At 46.6% G+C, this 22,599-nt stretch overlaps 7 protein-coding genes across 7 annotated transcripts; 4 read left to right on the top strand and 3 right to left on the bottom strand.

Annotated features, from left to right (window-relative positions):
• Positions 1-1,284: 1,284 nt before the first annotated feature.
• On the top strand, positions 1,285-3,227 carry BDQ94DRAFT_161474 (purine and uridine phosphorylase; the record flags this gene model as incomplete). Its single annotated transcript, XM_026769392.1, has 3 exons — positions 1,285-1,784; positions 1,868-3,024; positions 3,184-3,227. 3 exons carry the CDS (start codon positions 1,285-1,287, stop codon positions 3,225-3,227), a joined length of 1,701 nt encoding a protein of 566 aa, XP_026623182.1.
• Positions 3,228-7,260: 4,033 nt separating this feature from the next.
• BDQ94DRAFT_161473 (uncharacterized protein) lies at positions 7,261-8,322 on the bottom strand (the record flags this gene model as incomplete). Its single annotated transcript, XM_026769391.1, has 3 exons — positions 7,261-7,875; positions 7,934-8,052; positions 8,109-8,322. 3 exons carry the CDS (start codon positions 8,320-8,322, stop codon positions 7,261-7,263), a joined length of 948 nt encoding a protein of 315 aa, XP_026623181.1.
• Positions 8,323-10,615: 2,293 nt separating this feature from the next.
• On the bottom strand, positions 10,616-11,868 carry BDQ94DRAFT_149096 (uncharacterized protein). Its single transcript, XM_026767314.1, has 2 exons — positions 11,184-11,868; positions 10,616-11,110 (listed from the first exon to the last, which is right to left on the bottom strand). Exon 1 carries the CDS (start codon positions 11,699-11,701, stop codon positions 11,237-11,239), a length of 465 nt encoding a protein of 154 aa, XP_026623180.1. The 5' UTR covers positions 11,702-11,868; the 3' UTR covers positions 10,616-11,110; positions 11,184-11,236.
• Positions 11,869-12,612: 744 nt separating this feature from the next.
• On the top strand, positions 12,613-14,295 carry BDQ94DRAFT_181751 (general substrate transporter; the record flags this gene model as incomplete). The annotated part of the gene is made up of 4 exons (XM_026773967.1): positions 12,613-13,098; positions 13,165-13,561; positions 13,623-14,044; positions 14,089-14,295. 4 exons carry the CDS (start codon positions 12,613-12,615, stop codon positions 14,293-14,295), a joined length of 1,512 nt encoding a protein of 503 aa, XP_026623179.1.
• Positions 14,296-17,844: 3,549 nt separating this feature from the next.
• On the top strand, positions 17,845-18,488 carry BDQ94DRAFT_173139 (uncharacterized protein; the record flags this gene model as incomplete). The annotated part of the gene is made up of 3 exons (XM_026772101.1): positions 17,845-17,967; positions 18,043-18,083; positions 18,308-18,488. 3 exons carry the CDS (start codon positions 17,845-17,847, stop codon positions 18,486-18,488), a joined length of 345 nt encoding a protein of 114 aa, XP_026623178.1.
• A 526-nt stretch (positions 18,489-19,014) lies between these two features.
• BDQ94DRAFT_181749 (alpha/beta-hydrolase) lies at positions 19,015-21,090 on the top strand. Its single transcript, XM_026773966.1, has 3 exons — positions 19,015-19,401; positions 19,460-19,583; positions 19,647-21,090. Exons 1-3 carry the CDS (start codon positions 19,099-19,101, stop codon positions 20,924-20,926), a joined length of 1,707 nt encoding a protein of 568 aa, XP_026623177.1. The 5' UTR covers positions 19,015-19,098; the 3' UTR covers positions 20,927-21,090.
• Positions 21,091-21,333: 243 nt separating this feature from the next.
• Positions 21,334-22,280, bottom strand: BDQ94DRAFT_181745 (EthD domain-containing protein; the record flags this gene model as incomplete). The annotated part of the gene is made up of 3 exons (XM_026773965.1): positions 21,334-21,386; positions 21,446-22,091; positions 22,153-22,280. The coding sequence occupies 3 exons, from the start codon at positions 22,278-22,280 to the stop codon at positions 21,351-21,353; spliced, it is 810 nt and encodes a 269-aa protein (XP_026623176.1). The 3' UTR covers positions 21,334-21,350.
• Positions 22,281-22,599: the final 319 nt, after the last annotated feature.

The raw sequence follows: 22,599 nt of genomic DNA, 5'->3' as shown, positions 1-22,599 counted from the left end.
GTTTTTGGTGAAGGTGCTGGGAAACTGGTCACTTTCGAGTTCAGATGAGATCCGAGGTTCAACTTACCATATTGCGCTATGGTCGACACGAAGCCCTTTCCGTACTTCGCCTTGGTGATCTTCTTCGGATGAAGCTGAAGCCCGTCTATAAAAATCTCACTCTCCTTTCCGTCTCGCTTCCGTTTGGCCACTCGTTTCGAAATCCATTCATCGTTTCTAGACTCCGAGTGTTTTCTGAATTCCCACTTGTTGATTTGTCTAGTGTATGATGCCTTGCTGAATTTCTGGTCAGCTGCGATGTTAGGAAGCCTAGTAAAGTGTGCTTGCCTTTTTTTCCACGAGTGCTGAGTTTCCATATAGCTCATTACGTCTTCCAGCTTTCGGTTTTCGTGAATGTATAGTCGTTCTATCTCGCTCTTGTATGTATCCCATTGCTGGTTGGCCATTTTGATTGACAGATTCACAGGGGTTTGAGAGGATGTTAATGATAAGGACTTGCGGGGGATATACAGGCCTTAAACGCCAAAGGTGAAGGCCCAACTTTGCTTTTCCACAGCTTTTCTCGGCGAATGCATAGCGTCCTCAGCCTTGTCGTGCGTCAGGCAACTTCATACCTGACCAACGCACACGCACGGGGGCGTGCCCGCAGGTGTGGCGCAGGAATGTAGAAGATCTCATTGGCCGCTTCCGAAGTTCTCACCCATGCCATGCTCTTCGATAGGTCTTATTGGCTGATTTCGAAGTTCTCAATCATCCTTTAACAGCTGTCCGATACTAGGTCTCATTGGTTGCTTTCCAAGTCCTCCCATCATACTGTGGCCCTAATTGGCTGATTCCCAAGTTCTCATAGAGATCAAGGCCGCGGCCATGGAGATCAACAGCAACTACCTACTCGGTACATAATTTCGTCGCACATTTTGGAGTCAGTTAGATGGGCTACAACTACGTATACGCCAGCGGCTTAGGAGAAGATCCAGTCACCGACACACTTGAACACATCACCGCGCTTTTATGGAGTCATCAAACGATCTTTTGATTGGCCCATTCCCAAATGGTCACTCTGAAGATTTTCAAGCCCCCCCCCCCGACCTTCTAGATACATCAAGCCCATCGGTGCGCAGACGAAATTTTGACACGATGTATTGGAAATATATAAAAATCTCATCTCCCAAGCCAAGTGTTCTTCCGGCTGAAGAACAAACACCCTCTCCATCTCTGTCTATTGTTTTCATTGCTCTTCCATTTGTTACTTTGAAGTAATATTTCTGTTTTAGCTCTCTCACCATGCCATGGCCCTGGAACTTTGGACGAGGCGATTATCACACATATTACCACGAACACCCTCCGGTCACTCCACTCGACCGTCAGGAACAGACATTCGTCAACATGCATTCAAACTTATATAGGGACCGAAGCGGAGATGTAATACCAAGTTCTATATCAGCGCAGCTGATGCAGAACGGTGTTGCACCTCCCTGGAACACAGCAAATGTCAGGGAAAACCCCGTCCTGAATGTCCCCTTTTCGGCAGCAGGTACCTGCGGCACACCGACTGGAATGCGGCACTATATCCCAAATTCTGGTCAGAACTATGTGCCAATCAACACGGCCGCTGCTCTCTGGCACACTGGTCAATTTCCCCCGCTGCTCCCGTCCATCCAATTACCCAGACAACCAATCTACTGGCACAATGTGGCCGATCATGATGTCCATCGCCCAGTTACTATGGATCGGAGTTACGCCCTTTCTCAGCTCACCAATGAGCATGCCAGAAGACACTATCAGTATGTCCCTCTGGGATCCCCGAAGTCTCTCGCGAAAACACTGGGTATATATGACGATGGTCGCTTACATTATCTCTCTATAGATGGCAAGAGGACCTTACAGATGATCACCTACGATACCAATGTGATGCCTTTAACTATATCCAAGCAGAAACTTCGCTGATTAGGGGTCTCGAAAACCTGCATTTCGCCCCTGGTCCTCATTTCCGCGCTATTCCAGACCACGATTCAGTGTCGATCCCGAGAGCCCAGCTAGCATCGCGTGTTGCAAGAGTGCGGCGCCATGCAGCTCACGAAAGTTCGGACCAAGTTGAGCTCGGCCTTGAAGCTGCTACGTTAAGCAATGTGTCGCAACTCCCTGTGGTTGCACCTGCGCGTCCCACCTCACGGAGTGACTTTGAAATTGCTATTATCTGTGCCCTGACAGTCGAGCAAGACGCAGTTCATGCCCTCTTTGACCATTACTGGGATGACAACGGTCCCCCATATGACAAATATCCCAGTGATCCTAATGCATATTCATGCGGTGCAATTGGCAGGCACAACGTCGTACTCGTGCACATGCCGGGTATGGGAAAAGCAAACGCTGCGGCAGTTGCCGCTCATTGCCGAGTGAGCTTCCCGAATCTGAAACTTGCCTTCATAGTAGGTGTCTGCGGGGCTCTTCCATTCACAAATACTGCCCAGGAGATCATACTGGGCGATGTAATCATCGGTGATGGCATCGTTCAGTACGACTTTGGGCGACAGTACCCGGACCAGTTCATCCGCAGGAACACGCTTCTCGACTCGCTTGGCAGACCCGGTCCTGAGATTCGTGCGCATATGGCCAAATTGAAAACTCGCCGCGGTCGTGCGTCACTTCATCATGCTATGGATACCCATCTTCGCTTTCTCCAAAGTCACTCTCAGTTCAAGGAAGACTATCAGTATCCCGGCGCCGAACAGGATGTGTTATATAAGCCGGACTCCAACATCGTTGTCTTGCGTCGCCGACTGGAGCAGATCCGTCCCAGGCCTTGTGTGCACTTTGGTGCCATTGCGTCCGGCGATACATTGATGAGAAGTGGCACGCGTCGCGACACTATTGCAACAAAAGAGGGTATTGTTGCCTTTGAGATGGAGGGTGCAGGCGTCTCCGACAACATACCACATGTGATTATCAAGGGCGTGAGCGACTATGCAGACTCGCATAAGACCAAGGCCTGGCAACCCTATGCTGCCTGCACTGCCGCTGCCTGTATGAAGGCTTTTCTAGAAACTTGGGTTCCAACTGGGGGGGTCGTGTTGACGAGATAAAAGAGACTGAAGGAAGGGAAAAGGATGTATTTTAGCTGCTTGTTTCTGTTAGATTTAAATTTTGGGTATTGGGCTACATGCACTAGAAATTTCTGTATAGACTCAATTCACACTGAAGCGCCAGTCGGCCTTTTTTCAAAATGAACTGATTTGGAATCACTCTATACAGATTTCCTACTTACTAGGCAGAGCACTCGTAGAGGTTGCTTGATTAGAGACGTGAAGTCTACCTATACGTACCTTGTTCCTCACACCATATTCAACACATATAAACCCTACGCCAGTACTGTTGAATGTATTCACTTTTGCTTTCTTATTCTTTGAATTGTGTGGAACAGCGCCCTTCCTCCATTCCGCCTTCCTCCGTCCGCCTCCTTCCATTCCTGCTCTGCCTCAATATAAGGAATTTTCAGACCAGGAAATGACGTTACACTTGTCGTATGCGGGAGAGAGGATAAGAGCAGACACCATCACACTGTTGGTGAAACTCATTTGTCCCAACTGCCCAGGCACAGGTTTCACAGGTTTCCATGAACAGCCCAAAAGCTAACAGAACAACGATCACCGATGGCCAAACCCGTTGGCAATTCTGTTGATGGAGATGGTGGGCGAAGGAAAGGGGGGAACAACAAAGGCAGTGCGCAGGAGAGAAAGAGGAAGAGAACTTGCGTTGTCCTCCTAGAAAAGAGCCGACGACGCCATAGAGATCACATAGAGGGCATCAGGCGGCAGCCTACGGACATCAAAGCCGCAAGATGCGTATGATCCAAACTGGAAGTAGTTCGAACTGGATTGGTGACCGCTATAATCAACGCCGCCGACCAGAAGTTCGACTCAGAGGATGTATTTTGGTGCTGGCGACGGCCGGCAGCGCATCAATCATGTGTACCCCTGTACTTGATACTTCTAATTTCTTGTACTCTTGTTGGCGATCGGAGTGTTACCTCCACCTCTGTAGGCGCTTTGACAGATTTGCGAAACATATGAAAAAGTGATTAAATAATTTTAATTTTCTATTGGTGCCGTTTGGATACACAGGATACTGTATGTGTGACATTGTAGACATGTTTTATGATAGCATTACAGGAGATATCGATGGGTTGATGAAAAGTGGTACTTAATAAAAGACATCTGAAAATGAGAAGGGGACGGTAAATATGGGTGAGTATATCAGATGTGAAATAGAACAAAAATAATAATAAGATCTTGCATGCTACAACGAAATTGAGAGTATAATCTTTGCTTGCCGAAGCATCCAGGCCCCTCAAGCTAGCATACTCAACGCTATATGAGGAGAGAATTTGCATTGTCAACTTTCATAAGGTTATTGATTTTTAATATTTTAAAGTTCCAAGAAAAAAAGTAAAATAATACAATATGTATTTAAAATCCTACAAAATCCTACTATTTAGATTGACGTTATTTCGGAGCCGGCGGGTTAAACCCATACCTGCGCGGGTTTTCCGAGCTGGAATCATTGAATTAGTCTGTATACATCGCAGAGACCGTACTCAAGAACCTTGAGTGTATTAAAGATCTCCTCAAGGAAAGATATCTTGCTAAACTGAACCTAGAATGCCGTGGTATACGGCGACCCATAATGCCTTAATGTCATCGATAAGATTCTCAAAAGAGTTGTTTGATATATTAATCAAGATGAACAAACTGGAGAAGACGGCAATATATTAATTCTCAGTGAGGGTTATCGGATGTGGAATAAGAATCTCTTGAGTACTTGGTGACCGCTAATATTCTTGACTGTATATGACAATAATCCAGTGGGAATCTATGATGAATTCTTCATTCTTTCATACCACCTTGCTTGATTTGAACCCTAAGTACCTATTTTTACCCCATCAACGTAAGGTCCCACTACCCAAATAACGGATGCGGCTGATGGCTGGATTATGAAGTGGAATGTCTTTAGTCTGGAAACTCGGCAAAGGATTCAATTGCCAGTTGCACGGACCAAAGAATAAGAGCCATGATGAGTTGTGTGGTAATTTTTTTGGTCTGATCTTATAAGGTTATATGCTTCTAGTACTGCTTTGACCCTAATTATGTTGCCTCCAGTATACTTCGGTGGTTATGGATATTGACCTTTGCATGAGTCTGTAACTTCTCTTTCTTTACAATATATCTAATCGATGATTCAGTTTATAGAAAGGTAAATCCAATATCATGACATGCTAAGCTGTAGGATATGGGGGATAGGCCTGATGCACTTGACTTAATCAGCCTTTACAGTGTGAGGGCGTGCGTTGGCCAATTTCGAAGTTGCAAGCACATAAATAACAAATGAGCTAAATAGTCCTTGCGAAAAGCCTTCCCTCACTGTGATCATCCATAAACTCTCCTCAGAACAACGCAGGATATCACGAGCGACATACAGGGAAAGCACACTCCACATAGGTGCGCTAATAAGCCCATTTTGGTAGGTTATCCAAGCTGTATACGATCCCATGTCGCCGCGACGCTTCGCAGCACGAGCGAGTGTTACAAATAATAATATATAACAAGCCAGCTGAGGACCTAGTGCCAACAAAAACGCCTTTGGATAAGGTCCTCCGTTGAAGCTTGGGCCCTTAGTTATCTGGAACAGGAGACCGAGCAGTCCGGATGCTATCGCTGCCAGGCGGAATTTCGAGCTGATGAGAAGCGAACTCGAAGGGCGTACATGCTGTTGGCGAAGGTAGAATATGGAAGCAGCGACCAAGAATGGCCCACTGAATATAGAGGAATATAAGTTGATGATATATTTTGTTTCCCCCCAAAGTTGGCCCAGTATCACCCATGCAACTCTCAGAACAGGTGCTGACAGCATGAATGCATAATTCAGGACCATGAATTCTCGATGAGAGACCATCGCAGTAAGATTTCGCAGAAATATTCGCATTTGACCTCCGTTGGTATCAGATAAAGTCGCGGAGCCCTCCCCATACGCAAATTCAGGGTTCACTAGGATGGCCAGAACTTTGTCGCTCAGGTTGGACGTATGTGTCTCATCAAAGAAGTATGTGAATGATAACGGAGCAAAGAAAATAACTATCGATATCACTATCACTTGAACAGTTCTTTTGTACACAGGCACAAAGTCATTGTTCGCTTTCTTGTCCTGTTCCATCATGTCGGTGTTTGACCTTTGAACTTGAACTGGGGCGGCTGACAACATTTTGAGGCAATCAAATCGAGACAAAGATAATGATTGATAAGGGAAAATAACCTGGAATTGTGCTGCCCTTTATCTTTAATGCAAGGCCGAGGATCTGCTACTAAGATCACTAAACACGTACACCTCGGTTTCCTATCTTCCAAATTTTTATTATTTATATATATTTCCTTATACTTTTTCCTTTTCCTCATGTTTGACATTCTAGTTTAGATGCGCCAAATAAAACACATTTGATCGGCTCTTACACTAATAAGTATCAAAACTTTTTCCACAAAACAATAGTTTAACTTTACCGGATCTTTGCGTCCATATTATAAAATATTAATTAATAATATTATAAAATGGATTTATAGTAAAGACTAGCTCACCCAGGCGGCAGCCACCTGACTTCTGGCCGCGTTTAAACCACACGCCGGGAGGTTAGTAGTTGGGTGGGTGACCACCAGCAACTCCCTTCTGTTGTATTTTTTTGCCTATTTAATGGAACTATTTTATGAGCGAATCTCAAACTATTCGATAACCTGTCTACACGATAAAGTACTCCATTATTTATTTGACGTTCGGGGTCCAAGTGCTAGCCATTGCTCCGATGCCCCGACATGCACCTTATGTTGGATGTTCGCAGTCTCATTCTGCTCGACTCGGGCATCTTATCATCAGCCTCGGTTGCCAGCAGGCCCGACGACCTTGATCTCATTGGCATACGCTACTCCGTCCCTGTCTTTTCTTCACTATTGCTAGTGTCGTCTTCCAACTGCCGTCTACCATTGCAGTTCGTTAGGTCGATCCACGCATCTGATTCGCATGCATTGCCTTCGCCTTCGGACTGATCACAATGTGCAAGGCCTTTATCCACACCTGGAAGGAGATGATCGCCTTCTGCGTGCTCCTGGGCATGTCAATGTCCGGAATTTTCCCGGGCCTTACTTACCTTATCAGCGCCTGGTGCTCGAACTTGCACGAAACCCTGTGCTTCCTCATCCTCCTTTGTCCCACCACGACGCCTTAATGACCTTCATCGTCATCATCGGAGTGGAAGTCTTCACGGGCTTCTCCAGCGCCACTCAGGGCCAACGCCCTAGTCAGGGTCCATTGCATCCATAGAATATCGACCGAGGGGAGGGGCAATTGGTCTGGGTCTCTGGTCGTGAAGGTGAGAACATCGCCACTCCGAATGGGTGCCAAAGTCTCGCAATTCCATAAGCGAGTATTATGAGGACCGTGGTCGTTGAGGCAGAACGTAGATGGAGGCGTTCTTAGTTCCACCCTCTCGAGGTACGCCGATGGTACAGAAAGCCAGAAGAATTCTACTCTCAGCTTTTCCCGGTCATCGCTGATATCGAGTGGCTTTAACGCAAAACAGGCCCTCTCCCATAGGCCACGTACGCTGGACCACAGGGCCATCAGGTTCGAGCAACACTCTGTCCCATTGGGACCTGACACCGCCTCTTCCCACTTCGAGACTTTTTCTATAGACCAAAAAAACCTTGCCGTATCCCAGACATCCTTCAAGGTCTCAGCGCTGTTCGGTTGCGCCAGAGAATACGGAAATATATGAGCAATCTCGACGGGAACACCAGCTCTTGTAATAAGACACATATCGTTGTCTCTCTCCTTGCACTTAACCGAAGTTAGCATTGAATTGAACATAGTGACATTGAAGGGACTGTTAGCATACAAGACTTTTAGCATCTAGCGATCTCGTATGCTTGTCCTCGGTCTCCGAATAGGCTGCTTGCTTTACACCGGTATCTAGCTTCCTCTTCTTCGCGGCAGCAGACCGACCCCTACCGGCCCCTATTGTCATGTCAATTTTGGCTTGACGCTAATGGGTTATGAGACTGTGTACTTACAGGCTCTTAGGGAAACTGCCGCTATTGAGTCACCCAATGTGCCATCTAGCAATTTACGAAGCAGGAAGGCAAACTTATTGTCGTCCGATTCTCGGATCAGTGATTCGAGACATTCAGTGTCGGCCAGCCATAGGCAGGCGGCGGACGCGGGATCAACAAATTCAACCTCGCACTTAATACTTAACTGCTCGATGAGTTTCGCCCTCTCCGGCATTCTGAGCTCAGGGTACGCGGTCTTGATGTCAGGCAACGAAGAAGACATATTCATACAGAACTCTTGATAAGAAGAGGTTGACAAGAAAAGATGCTCAGGCCAACACTGGGGTCGCCATTTGTGGGCCATGCTTTTGGAAATGATGACACAAGAGGGATGTAAGTCTTCGCTCACGAATATCGTCATTTGAAAATTTGTATCATGGCACGTCAATCATCTCTTGATGTATACTCCTAGTAGTTGATCCTGGTGAAGGCAATTAACTTGAAATAATATTTTTAAAAAATCTAGAGATTAATTTAATCTTTTGATAGAATAATTTATCGATGTTGGGCCATCTGGTCTGATGACCGCTGATCTAGAGATTAAATCAATCTTTTAATAGAATAGTTTATCGATGTTGGGCCATCTGGTCTGATGACCGCTGCTGCTTTTGGGACATGAGAGATGGAAAGGAAAAGAAGAGAAAGAGAATCGGGGAAGTACTGTAGATGACCGCTTTTATATAGACCCCAAGATTCAATACAAATATGCATGGTGAATTTGCTGTGTACTATTAAATGCGAGGACAATCAGGTCCAGGGCTGCTAGCTGACCTTTTCTTTCACCGCACCAGTCTATCGCAGTGACTATTTTCTAGATATTCACATCGATATACGTATTACATTCGGTTTCCTTCCCATTCTACGGAGAAGATCCGCAATAAGCACTACAGCTGTTTGCAAAAATAGCGCAAATGTTTATGGTCTATAACTTGTCCCGGAAACTTCATCCAAAGTACGCTAAGCCGCTTCTGTTAAATCTTTCGGTAGTTTAGTTCAGAGAAGCAAGTAACGTAACCGGACAACGAAGCGTCGCGACAACGAGCCGTCGGTGTGACCCTCACCGCCTTAAATATACTTAATACTAGCTATTATACTATATTGATTACAATGGAAAAGATTATAATTAGTTTAAATATCTATATAAAACCAATGTCTCATTTATATATATATATATTTATCTATATAGTGTTGAATTACTTTAATTTGAATCGATTGTTGCATTTTTAGTAGGCAGAGCGGCGGCTCGTTGTCCGCCGGTTCATTGTCCGATTACGTTAACAAGTGGTAACGTAATCGGACGACGAGCCGCTGGCGACGCTCACAGCTTCAAACCTCCACAACACGCAATATTCAACTTTGCTTAATTCATTTAAAAATGAAGCTAATCAGGCGTATGGAGGGCCTTTCTACAGATAGGAGACTAACACTTTCCTGCGAGGCCTCAGATCGAGGTCAACTTCCCTCCAAGCAGGCGTGCGCTGCAGCATTTGCTGTCAAGATAAGCACTCTGAAGGGACGGTTGAAAGGAGTCAAACCTCGCACTGAAACAGAGGCAAATTAAAAGAAGCTATCTAACAATAATGAGTTGGTCTTGAAGTGCAGGATACTTGAATTAGATTCACGAGTCTATCCACTTATAGTCGTGAAAGTACAATATCTTGCAGGGTTCCTTCTATCCTCAAATTTGATGTTAGAAAACATAAAAAATACACGTTTATCAGCGATCGCTGGGTCAATCAAATCTTTCACCATCACTAGGCTGAATTGAAGTCAAAATATACCAAGTTAGTTGTATGTGCTTAGTCCGTGAAATCTGTTTAACAGTAGTTAACTGCGATTGAAAATATAGCCTGGAAAACGCTAAAGAAGACTAGGCTAATTAGTGCTATTATAGCTCTTACGTGGCTTTTTTCTGTGATTTAAGGTGCTATTTATCCTCTAGGTTATTTCTTTGCTTAAGGAGTATTGAAAGTAAACTTCACTTGTCCTGGCATATTTCTGTGTAATTATAGTTAGCACATCTTTTGATTATTGAGACTGGGTAATGTAGCGAGCGTCTCCGGAAACCGGATTACTAAATATTATTAGTTATTGCTTCTATTTTGACGCAGCAACATTCATTCTAATCGTTCAACGAGTTAGAAAGTACCGACTAGGCCCCTAATAGTTCTGCACGCATCAACATCTACGCTCTCGGTTAGATTCCATTTTACAGAGCCAACAATATCCCCTCTCAAGGCTTCCCGAGAATATCAAAGCTCGCATAAACCTCATCCGTGGACTTATCCACCATAAGGTTTTCATCGCAGCTCGACCCCAACCCCAGCATTGGTGATCCAGGCCGGCTCCCAGTAGTACACTCCCAGACCATCGTTAATGACCCTTACCACAGCTGCCAGTTTCTCGAGGAACTGCCGGTGGCCCGCGACCGAGAGAGGCATCGATCTCAGATCTGAGGGAAAAGTGTACTCAGGATTTGGGCACGGGACTGGCTAGTTCGTCTCCACCACTACTACAGGCTTGTTGTAGATCGACTGCAGATTCGCCAGGCTGATCTTCAGAGATGCTATATTTACTGATGCGCTGTAGAACAGGTAGTATAAAACACCGAAGTAGTCGAAGTCTGTGTTCAGTAGCTCGCCCGTAGACAGAACAGTCTTATAAAAGTAACTCTGCTGATCCTACCCCCAGCCATCATCCAGATGAATTATAATCTTGGGTGTTGTCGCTGAATTGGAGTCCTTGACTCCCCAAGCGCCCGAGTGCAGCAGTGCACCGATGTTTGAGTAGCTGCTCGTCTCACCAAGAGACCAGAGAAGACCGGCGCGGATCTCATTACCGATTGAGATGATTTCAATATTAATGTTGTTATCTGCAAACGTGTTGCAAACCTCAACAGTGTAGTTGTATAGTTGCCACTTCAGAGTGCTGAAATCGGTGGTGGGCCATCAGGAAGGGGTTGTCTATTACCCCGGATATAGTCAGCTTAGGCTTCTTCTTGACTGGAATATTATCTCTCGAACGGAACCAACTCACCTGATCGGTAGGATCCGCCCCTGTATCACTCAGATGAAGGTCCAGATAGATACTCATACCAGCCGCCCTGACCCGCTTGCCAGCTCCAAGTTGTAATCCAAATTGTAAATGCCATGACTGGAATTGACCCACACACGCTGGCGAACGGAATTGATGCCGGCTTCAGCGAGGATAGTCTCGAGTGCTTGGGATTGACCTTTAAGGTTCTTGTAGCTATAACCTTCATCTTCTAGCTCAAAAGAGAAGAAATGTCCGCCCCGCGATAGGTGAGCGCGGCATGGGATAGAATCGGCAGCGCCGACAGCAGAAGAGGAACGAACATGGCGAATGAGCTGGGTGGAGAGTTCAGTCTGGCAGAAATTCAGACAGGAGCACGTGTAAGAAGGCCGCCCACGCAGGCATCTATAGTCTGCCAGAGGGCAAGCAGGGGTGGCGTGAATGGGAAGATGGCAGTCATGGCCGTTGCCGGCGACCAGCCCGGGAACGGAGCTAAACCGTGAAGAACCAGGTCTGCGCATCTTAGCGTACCCCTAAGCTCGCTGGGATTCTCCACGCATTAATATATTTTATTCGAAATATGAGTCAAATGGGATCCGAGGAGACTCAAGGCGGGCATACTCATTGGTGGAGGAATAGAATGAGAGACCGGTGGGAAATGACCGGTGCTGGCGGCCTCAGTAGCCGGCATTTTAATAGGACGCAGGCAAGGGTGCAGACAAGCTCGGCGATACATGGAGGATATAGTGTCCAAAAAAGTCCCAGGCTACCATTTAAAACGTGTTTCTGATTGGTTGAGTTCGGGATTTGAGACTGCCGGAGAGGGCTCTTAAGGCTTACGCAAAAGCCTGGTTTGAAAAAGCTTGAGCCCACAACAACCCGTGGAGATAGTAGTGGTTATCGGGTATGCGGCAACTCTAGTGCATCTGCATGTCTCTCTGTTCGATGAGTTAGAGGCCTCAGCCCTATGGAAAGACCCACTGGAATAAGGCTACTGCGTTCAAATTTTGCCACAGACGTGGGTCCGACGGGAGGGCGTGTCGGCTGCGGGAAAGCTTCTTTTGTTGAGAAAATGAGATAGGGATTTCTCATTGATGAAAATCCTTGAGGGTTGGACTGAGAACCGGCGAATTTAGATACATAAAGTGCGCGATTCAACTATCTGGGAAATATCAGTGTATCATTCTGAAGGCCAATAAGCTGAGATGACATACATACGCGACGTCTAGCCCTATCGGCTAGGTATAAAAGTTGGTTCTCAACGAATACCAGCCAGGCTTCTTAGTCCCTAAATGAATGAGGACCTTGGGGTCACTTCCAACTTAGCACTATGGAGGTAAATTCAGAGGTCGCATCCCAAACATATATAAGATTAGATTCGCTGTAGTTGAGACCTATCAAGCATTATGATAATCCGTGGACTGTTTTAACCATGAAATACTTCAATATCCACATTATCTGCGCTGCAGTGGCCTTCGGCCTCTTGGGCTCAGCCAAGGGTTTGGATGAAAGTATTATCGCAACGGTTGTTGATCTGCCCTCTTTCATCAAGGAGTACCAGCTTCATGCAAGTTACCTTAGTGCTGCAGCAAGAGCAAGCAGGTTATCCAATGTCACTTCAATGATGCACCTTGGCAGCTTGCCTGGGGGCTTTTTAGCTTTTGTCTCAACTTACTGGATTGGCCCACTATGGACCATGCGGCAGTTATGCCTGCTCTGGATCATCGGCGTGGTTGTTTTCATTACATCGGCTGGCAATATGGGTCAACTCATTGCTGGTCGGTTTATCATGGGTATGGGTGTCGGCCAGGCTGGTGTTGTTGGTCCTATTTACCTAGCCGAAGTGGCACCAACCGCTTCTCGAGGTCTATTGGTCGGTCTCTATGCATCATCGGAATATGTTGGAGTTTTAATCGGGGTATGTCAGTGTCTGAAGTTAACTGAGGAATATTCATTCGCTAATGCCATGGTTTGATGAACATAGTACTTTTCCGGGTGGGGAGCCTCGCTTCATATATCTGGCGATAGCAACACGCAATGGATTCTACCAGAAAGTATCCATATCATGATGGCCGGGGTGTTACTACTTTTCTCAATCGGCTGCGTTGAGAGTCCCAGATATTTGGTCTACAGTGGTCACGTATCAAGGGCTACAAGAAATCTTGCTAAGCTACGGGGTTTTAGCCCAGAGGATTCCCGTATCATTGAAGAGGTACAAAGTATTCAGCGTGAGGTTTCCCCAGAGAAAACCACAGGCAAGTCCAAGTGGTCCTTTGTAGGGTCATGGAAAGCACTCTTTGCAAGAGCCAATCTCCAGCGATGGATGTTTCTTTTGTCTGCGCAACTTCTCAGTCAATGGTCCGGAACAAATGCTATCACAAGTGGGTTCATTACTTCTACCCCCTTACTCCTCCAAGCATAAGGCTGACATCAGTGGCATAGCTTACGCGCCTAAGTTTTTCGCGCTGTTGAATGTGGCCGGGAATTCCGAAAAACTGTTCAAAACAGCTATTTTCGGAGTAGTAAAATTGGTCTCTGCGCTTATTAGCGCATTCTTCTTCGTTGATCGCTTTGGAAGAAAACGCACTCTCTTAGGAGGAATCGTACTTCAGATCCTCGCTTTGCTCTACATTGCAATCTTCATAACAACCTGGGATGCAGCTGGCAAGCCAGACTCCAGTAATGCGCTTAGAGCAGCTGTCGGTTCCGTGGCTGCCCTATACGTTACGGGAGTCGGCTATGCTTTCGGATGGAATTGCATCCAATATCTGATTAATGCTGAGATTCTTCCTTCAGAAGTACGTACACTGGGGACAAGTCTCCTCATGTGTGTTCATTATGCCAATAAGTTTGCACTGGTGAAGGTAAGCTTACTACATTTCGCTATAAATGAGCTGTTGTTGACGAGGCTAATGATTACAAGGCCCTTCCAAGTATGATGCTTGATGATGCTTTGCAGCCCAAGGGGACGTTTTGGTTCTTCTTTGCTGTTGCATCGATAGGTCTTGTCTGGGGCATTGTCTGGCTGCCAGAAACTTCACAGAAAAGCTTGGAGGAAACAAGCGTTGCGTTTGAGAAGCAGTCGACAGAGAGCCGTGATGAGTTCAAGATATAGTAGTTTGCATAGAAGCTTCTAGAGTGCCAGTTGTACGAGCCTGGCTTGTACGTGGTATCGATCACCTGTAAAGCATCATTCTATCTTACCGCCACGTTGTGTTTTTGTTGAATACACTGATTATAGTAGTTCCCAGTCTTTACTTGATGCAGTTTAGCCAGGAATCTTTTGTGGAACTTAAAGAGTATAAACATTGCGGCCATTTTTGCAAACAGCTGTATGAGGAACTGCTAGGCGACCCCCTTTCTACTCTTCTCGCGCTTTGATCTCTGATTTTCATATGCAAGTTATACATTAGGTTCCGGGCCCGCTCGAATCCTGAGGGTCAAGGAAGTCTTACGGGAGCAGAATGGCTGGCTGTCTGGTTTCCTCGGGGAGGAGTGGGAGACCGCTACCAAGACCATTTTGAGCCGCATCTGCCTCCAATTTGGACCTTTTTGGGGGCTATGTGTAGTAGTCTAGATTATTTTTTATACTTATCACGAGAGTGGCTAAGATGAAAAGAAGCCAATCACATCGTATTTAGGTTGGGGACAGCACAGAGATCTACGCTGTATTCCCCTCATATGTGTTGTTCGTGTCTATAGCGGACAGAAACTTCCGTCCGATCTTCCATCGCATCATGCCGCTTCCATGCTGCAGTTTTCATTATCGAATAGCATAGAAGAGCTTGTCGATAATGGGAGACGTATTGCGTTCCATATTGATTCTAAAAGGTTGACTCGATTGTCTGATTCGGACAACCAACCCAACTGTGTAGATTAATTAGATATCTTATGTAATTATTGCATTCCCTCCAATAACTGAATGAAAGGAGTCAGCCGCTCATAGTATCGATGGTGATGGATTATATCCTCGGTCGACATGTGAACTATATGGTATTCTGATCGATGTCCACCCTCCTTGCTATAACTCCCAATACCATGCGTTGTGAGGCTCAAGCCGTCTTCTTAGCCCAGAGCCCACCAGCGGGGCCTCGAAGTCAAGGCATCGCGAGCCTCTTCTAATAATAACCGCTTTTTGTGAACGTTTCTGCCAGAACTTCTATGTAGCATGAAGATAGTTCATCGCCTACCGCATAGCTTTCCTCAATCACTTCTCTAAGAGCTTGTCCCCGCCACTTCTCTTACCTATGCCTTCCATAAGCCCAGGAGTTACTCTTCAAGAGCAATACTTACTAATACGACCCGTAAAGATAGCAGGAACAGCTGGTATTTGTCAGTTTGACTGTAAGCTCGGATAGCAGCCATCCTTCAGGCCCGACACACTCCAGACCAGATGTCAATACCCCGCCCGAGCTGCAGTCTTGGCATATTTGGAGCGAGGCTGAGCCCTCAACTACAATTGTGAATTGAATCAGTGAGCCCAGCGGCTTTACTTGTAATAGTACAAATTGCTGAGCCAACATTGACAAATACCTCATCGGGAAAGCGACAATACTTTCTTATTGTGACTGTCCGTTCGTTCGATAGCTGCAAGGTCGCACAGCAGCGACTATCCTCAGGCCCCCCTCCCCGCACCAGACCTGGTGTCATGACAAACTTGGCAGCCTTAGATTTAAACTGGACTTTGAGGTGCAGTAAAGTGTTAATAGTGAAATCAGTTAGCTGCACTAGTATCCGTGGAATAGTCGAGCTAACCTAAAGAAGCAGTCCCGAAGACCCTTCCGGCGCAGGGAAAACAGGCACACAGCGTATCGTAGCGTCGCTTGCTATCCGTGCGAGTAGAGACAACCATTCTTGGTAGATGCTAGCAAAAAGGGCATGAGTCGGTACCCAGACGATGCAATCAGGCTGCATTCCGGACCTCCGAGAGGCGTCCGAGGATTCCGGGTCCGGGCCGTTAACCCTGCATAGAAAGGCTAGTTAGTTAGGCAATCAGTGATCGACGCGGTGGAGCTATGGATGACCTCCTAGGGGTTGTAAGCAAATGCCGAGCGACCATACAGATCTCAGAGTGCAGTGCGGAGTCGGGGTTATCCTTTCTTGTCCGCCCTGCCTCAGCCTCAAACACCCCTCTCCGCACGACGATCAGATACCTTGGTGGATCCTTGCAGTTGTGCCTTAATAACCTCATTTGTAGCCTCCAGAGCTATGACTTGCACGAGGCTGAAGGTGATAGTCCTTTCGGATTGTCCCGGATAGACGATAACGTTGATCGGCCACTCATTAGAGTACGCTGTAACGTTGCTTTTTTCGGTGCAGACAGCGGCCATTTGGTGGGTAGTACGGGATGGCATCTGATTCTGCAGGTGCTGATGCCGTACAGATAACTGGCCGTACTGGTTTGAGTTGGATCAAATGTCTACCACTCACTACACACCGAACAGCCTCTCTAGTCTCGTGAGGTAACGCCAACGTACATTTCTAGACTATAACCAAACTTTATCCAATCCCAAAAGCCAACGACTGAGGATCAACCAATGTCGCTCTTTCGCACGAGCGAAGAATAGATTGCAGCTGAACCCTGTGAAATAATCAGTAATCTTATCATGTATGTGATACCAATCTCACATGATAGTAAATTGTTGCGCATATCCGCGAAAATCCGGGCCTCATACTGATAGGTGTGACAGATTGCTTTCTCCTCTAGAATAATTCTAATGTTGCGCTTTAGTCCTTGAACTTCTTATCCATGGTGATGGCTTAGTGGAAGCGTGCCTCAGTAGGGATCTCAATTAAAAGCCGTCCTTTTAGGGGATACCATTCTCTTGGTTGATACAAATTAACACATTGGTGGGTTGTTTTAGCTTAGGTTCAACGAACCCCACATGCCCCTAGTAGAAGGACGTATTGGTGGCATGGGGTACATAGGTACATTCTTGATGCGGTACCTAGCTCAGATATCGTGATAGGAGCCACGCCTCAGAGCCAAGAGGTCCCTGGCTCGTAACTTGCCTGTGCAAAGAAGGAGGTAAAAGATAGACCTTTCAGGGTATACTCGGTGTGCAGTTCCTGTCCGATGCATTGCAAGTTTCGATAATGTAAACCTAATTGAGTCCGGATGCTGACTCGCATGAAAAACCCAACTGAGCCTCATATGCCCAGCACATACGCTACATGCTGACAGCTTTTGAACCTTCACCACAGTGGTCAAGGATGGCTAGATACTCTTCCATTAGCTGACTTTCTTTGGAAACATTGGTATCTAGCCTACCAAAAACCCTGACTATGATTAACGGACAGCCGCGCTATCCAGGGCAGATGATGATGAGAGATTTAATCAATGCACCAAAGTCGTATAGCGGGTGATATTGGATGCCTTACTTCTCGCAATTGGAGGGAAGGAAGACACAGTCTGATCCTATGTGTGTCGATCAAAGGCAGTCATGGGGCATGCATACCAGGATGTTATACTTGCTCCGCTATTGGGAAGACAGCCTCGTTGCATGATCAGTAGAAGCTCCGAAATCTATAAGTAGAGCCATCCTTCCTGGACATCAAGCTCGAATCTCAACACAAGTCTTCAAGCCTTGACATCAACTATCTCATACATCTAAAGAACTCTTGCCACTTATTTCAAATACCCCATTCAAGAAAACCCATCAACATGCGCTTCGTAACTCTTGTCTTTGCTGCCCTCGCCGCCGGCCCTCTGGCTGCCTTTGCCGCTCCTGCTCCAGCAGAAGACGCTGCACAGAGCTGCCCAGATGGCGCCAAGATTCACTGCGGAGTAAGTCATATACCCAATTCCTTTCATGCTCACATTTCCCAAGACAGCAAGATTCATATACTGATATATCATCAGAGCTGCAACGGCACCAGCTGCCGAATCGGATTTGAAAACTAGTAAGCTCCATCACCCGACTTGCACCTTTGATAACGGTGTAGCGTATTGGAAGCACACACTGACGGTAGTGGTCCGCATATAGCTCCTGCAATGAGGGCAGTGTATGTTATTTATAACCCTTTGCACCTTACCGATCCCAGCCCTACATCTTCCAGCTACGAGCTTTCACATCCCATCTTAACATGGATGTTTCTTTGCTGATTATTCTTTCTTGACGTTACAGTGCACTAAGCAGAGTGGAGGTGGCGATGGCGCCTCCTGCTGGGACGACAACCTCGGTGGTCCTAGACACATTGTTTGCCCCGGAAAAGCTTGAGCTAGATCTTTTTTATGATCTGAGGCAGAGGAGCCCCCCAGAGTTTCTAGGAGATTGGTCTCGTGGTGGTACGGAGGGAACTGAGTGAGGTCAGGTTGTGATTGAGGGCATGCCCGGGGTTTGACGTCTATGATGCAAATGTCTTTTATGATTTTATGTATGTTACGAGGCAAGAGGTTAATGGCGCCAGCTTCTTGTCCTATTTGAAACGCTCGTTATGAAATTTATGAGTATGTCTTTATGCTGATTAAGTGCTTATTGTGAACCCGTATGGTGTGCAACAACTAGCAGTCACTGCAGCGAGATCAGGGAAAGGTAAATTGAGTTCCAATTAGAGCCATTATACGTCGAGTGAGATGCCGTAGGATCAACAATCAGCAACCATTTCAGTAAGATCTTATCGAAGAGTAGATGTCCTCTCCCGCTCACTTCCCGAGAGCACCGGACCCACAATCCCTTGCAACCGGCGTACAGCTTGCCGCATCTCCAACGGCCCCATCGGCTCCGCCGGCTGCATAGGATCTCGCCACCTTGTTCCCTATTTTACCCAAAAATCAAGACTATAAAATATGTATTACCTATACTTGGACTAGGCATATCAGTGACATCCGTATCTGTAACTGATACGTGAATCTTCACATACACCCCTTTCCCTTATAGTTCCTGAAAACTCAGATCTATACCCCCCTCTTTTCAGAATGAGCGCTACTAGACCGAAGTATCAGACAACCGAGACCGATGTCGACGGATATACCCGGATCAAAAACATATACATATCCATGCGCGATGGGGCTGAGCTTTGCGCTGATGTGTTTCTCCCTCTGTCTGCATCGAAAGATGGAGAGAAGGTACCTGTGATTTGCAGCATGGGTCCTTATGGGAAAGATAACCATGCTGCTACGTTCGGACTACCTCAGTCGCCTATCTATGCAGAAATGTATAAGCATATTAAGCCATTGGGTCCCGATGCTTGCTTTGAATTATGTGATCCATCTATCTGGGTACGAGACAACCCATTACTAGACTAAGCTTTCCTTGTGCTTATTTCCTACCCTATAGTGCAAAGAGTACAATTATGCGTTGATTCGTGTTGATAGCCGTGGCATTTGCGGCAGCCAAGGGAAGCTTGATCCTTTCGGCTTGGAAAGATCATTGCAGATTCAGGCAGATGCAGAGGGACAAGGTACTCCCTTACATTCATCAACTTAGACCGAAATAAATAATTGATATTATTTCCTCCGTACAGATCTCTATGATATCGTCGAATGGGCCGCTATTCAGCCATGGTCATCTGGCAAGGTGGCATACTCCGGAATCAGTTACTACGGAATGGTAGGATACTGGGCCGCAATGCAAAAGCCACCCCACTTGAGCTGCGTCGTATCGTACGAGTCTGCATGCGATATTTACCAAGCGGTAAGACGAGGCGGTATCTACAGCGACAATTTCCAATCTCACTGGTATCGGAATCTCGTAATTCCCTACCAAGGAGGGAAGAAAGATGGTCACTTGGAGGAAGCAGAGCTTGCGGCCAACAGGGTAGACTTTCCAAAGCTGCTCGCGGAAACCGAGTATCCCACCGAGGGCGTATGGGAAGTTCTGAAAAGAGTTCGCAATCTTTCCGATATCGAGGTTCCATTCTACCTTGCTGGAAATTGGACGGATGCTGAGCTCCATCTACCTGGCAATATTCGGGCATACAATGCTATCTCTTCAGAATATAAATGGCTTGAGATGCATACTGGAAACCATATAAGTGCGTTCTATGAACCCGCGCATCTGCAAATGCAGAGGAAGTTCTTGGACTTCTTCCTTTTCGGCAAGGATAACGGCATGCTTGACGTTCCTCGCATCAGACTTCTGCAGCACCACGGCACGGACACGATTTATCGTGAGAGCGAAACATCATTTCCCCCAGCGGACGCGGAATATGTGCCCTTCTACTTCACTCCTGAGAAAAAGCTCTCCCTGAGCAAGCCGGCCGGCCCAAAGACCCCTTTTTCATACCAGGGCTACAGTGAGAACCTCCACTTCTCCCTCGAAAACTCGTTCCCCGAGTCCTTCGAGCTACTAGGGTCACCATATCTAGAGCTTGAGGTCAGCACCACAGCCAAAGACATGGACCTTTTTATCTACCTTCGCGCAATCAATGCAGATGGCGAGAATATCATTCTACATGGCAACCACGGCGAACCGATGGACAATTTCGCAAGAGGTTACTTCCGTCTTTCCCATCGTGATGAAGTTGCCAATGGTTTCAAGGAGGATAAAGTCATTTCTCAACCAGCTGTGGCCAAGTCGGAGATCGTTCCGGGCCAAGTTTACTCTGTGATTATTCCTTTGTATCCTGCTGCATTCCTGTTTGACCAGGGCCAGTCAGTCAGCATTGAGATTGGTTCGGTGGATACCGCCAGTACTATTGGTCCTATGCGACATGAGGGCGGGGATAGAGTACGGGAGAGATTTGCTGGCGATAATGTCATTATCTCCCATGGAAAGCTGGTTCTTCCTCGGGTGAGGCGGTGATATGTGTCTTGATGTTGGGTTGTGAGTTATTCGCCTAAGTATATAGATAGGACTATTATTCATGCGGCTTGAATCGGCGTATGTCGACGAATGGGTAGATAATACTAGGCGGGTTGTCTATTACTGGAGGGTAGCTTAACCTGCGAAGGTTATTTACATAGTCCATTCTGAAAGGCTATACTTCACTTTCCGACTTTTGTCAAGAAGCTAGATATGCAAGGACCTCCTAGGGATCACGGTAATCAGCCGCGTGAGCCTTCATCTTGCTCTGAAAGAGAAATGGCAAATGGAGAAGAAGAAAAAGACGATAGCTAGTATAATTGTCACTAGATAACACCACGGTTCATTCAACGCTGCAAGCATAATATGATGTCGGTCCAGAGCAGCATACTGCACGATACACACATCTATCATAGCCCAGTCTTCATCCCATCTTATACGGCTGTCTTTTCGGATCAAACTGCCAAACGTCAGCCATCTTCCTCAAATCTCAACCTCCAAAGCGACGCAGTAACTTACCTCCACCCCCTCACTCTGATCCAGCACAACAGCACGTTCACCAAATCCAATCCAAGTCGCTGGTAAATCCAAGACCCCAGCATACTCTTCTTCAAAAATCCCCTGAACCTTCCGCACAGCACCCACCGACTCCTTCCCACGTAGAACAACCATAAACACATAATAAGTAGGAAACGACCGCCCACCCCCAAAGTAAGCACTAAGGTCAAAGCCCACTTCTGTAGGGGCATTGGCGACCAAACCTAGTACATCATGAGAGGCATGCTGTTGGAGAAGAGATGAAAAGTTGGTGACTAATTTTTCATTCTTCTCCCCTGGAAGCTCGGACTCTCGCAAAGCGAGAAAATACATAGCGACGAAAGCACGCTCCCACTTTGAGGTTTCGGACGTTGTAGATGCCAACGGAACCACCTCCTCCCTGACAAACATAGGCATCACAGCACTGAAATCCGAAAAGTTCGCCCCATCAGGTCCTACTTTCTTTGAGACCCACTCGGAAGCAAAGTTCTGGACCATGTGGTCCTCCGAGGAGAAATAGAGTTCTGTGAGGCCGTCGCTGAAGGCCCATGCTGGGTGGGCGTTTGGTATGCTTTGGGCGGGGTTGGGGTGGTATGCGGTGTCGAGGAAGTGGGTTTGGAAGTATTTCCTAGTTCTGGTGTTAGTAAGGTGTGATTTCTGTATATTTGGTGATAGTGAGAGTGACATACAAAGGCGTCTCGGATGGACTAGGACCTGTGCTCAGGGCTCCATGTACTTGGTAGTGGTAGTCGAAGAATTCATCTTTTGTCATTCCGGCTTTTCGCCGTAGGGCGATTAGTTGTTTGATGATGGGCATTTTGGTACGCTTGGATGATGGGGTTTTGTGGCAAATAGTTCTGAATTTGGCTATCTGACTACTTTGTAGGCGACTGATATTTATTTCTTACAACTTTTGAGCTGTTAGATGGTTGGTTCTGTAATAGTAATAAGGAAAGGCAAATCTATGGTCTACGAACGTTACTTCGGTGGACGCTTCCGACGGAGCCGCTGGGGATATTGCTCGGGCTTGCCGATGGGGTCGGTCGACACCCCACCAACTCCATCGGTTGGGTTAGTGCGATGGAATCTAATGAGGAAGACTGCCATATCCTCGACCTGCACATGTGCAATTTTTG

Source organism: Aspergillus welwitschiae (genome assembly GCF_003344945.1).
Source record: "Aspergillus welwitschiae strain CBS 139.54b unplaced genomic scaffold BDQ94scaffold_31, whole genome shotgun sequence".
In the NCBI taxonomy this organism is placed as follows: domain Eukaryota; kingdom Fungi; phylum Ascomycota; class Eurotiomycetes; order Eurotiales; family Aspergillaceae; genus Aspergillus; species Aspergillus welwitschiae.
Note: the sequence above shows the minus strand (reverse complement) of the source record. Positions and strands in the feature narration are given on the sequence as shown.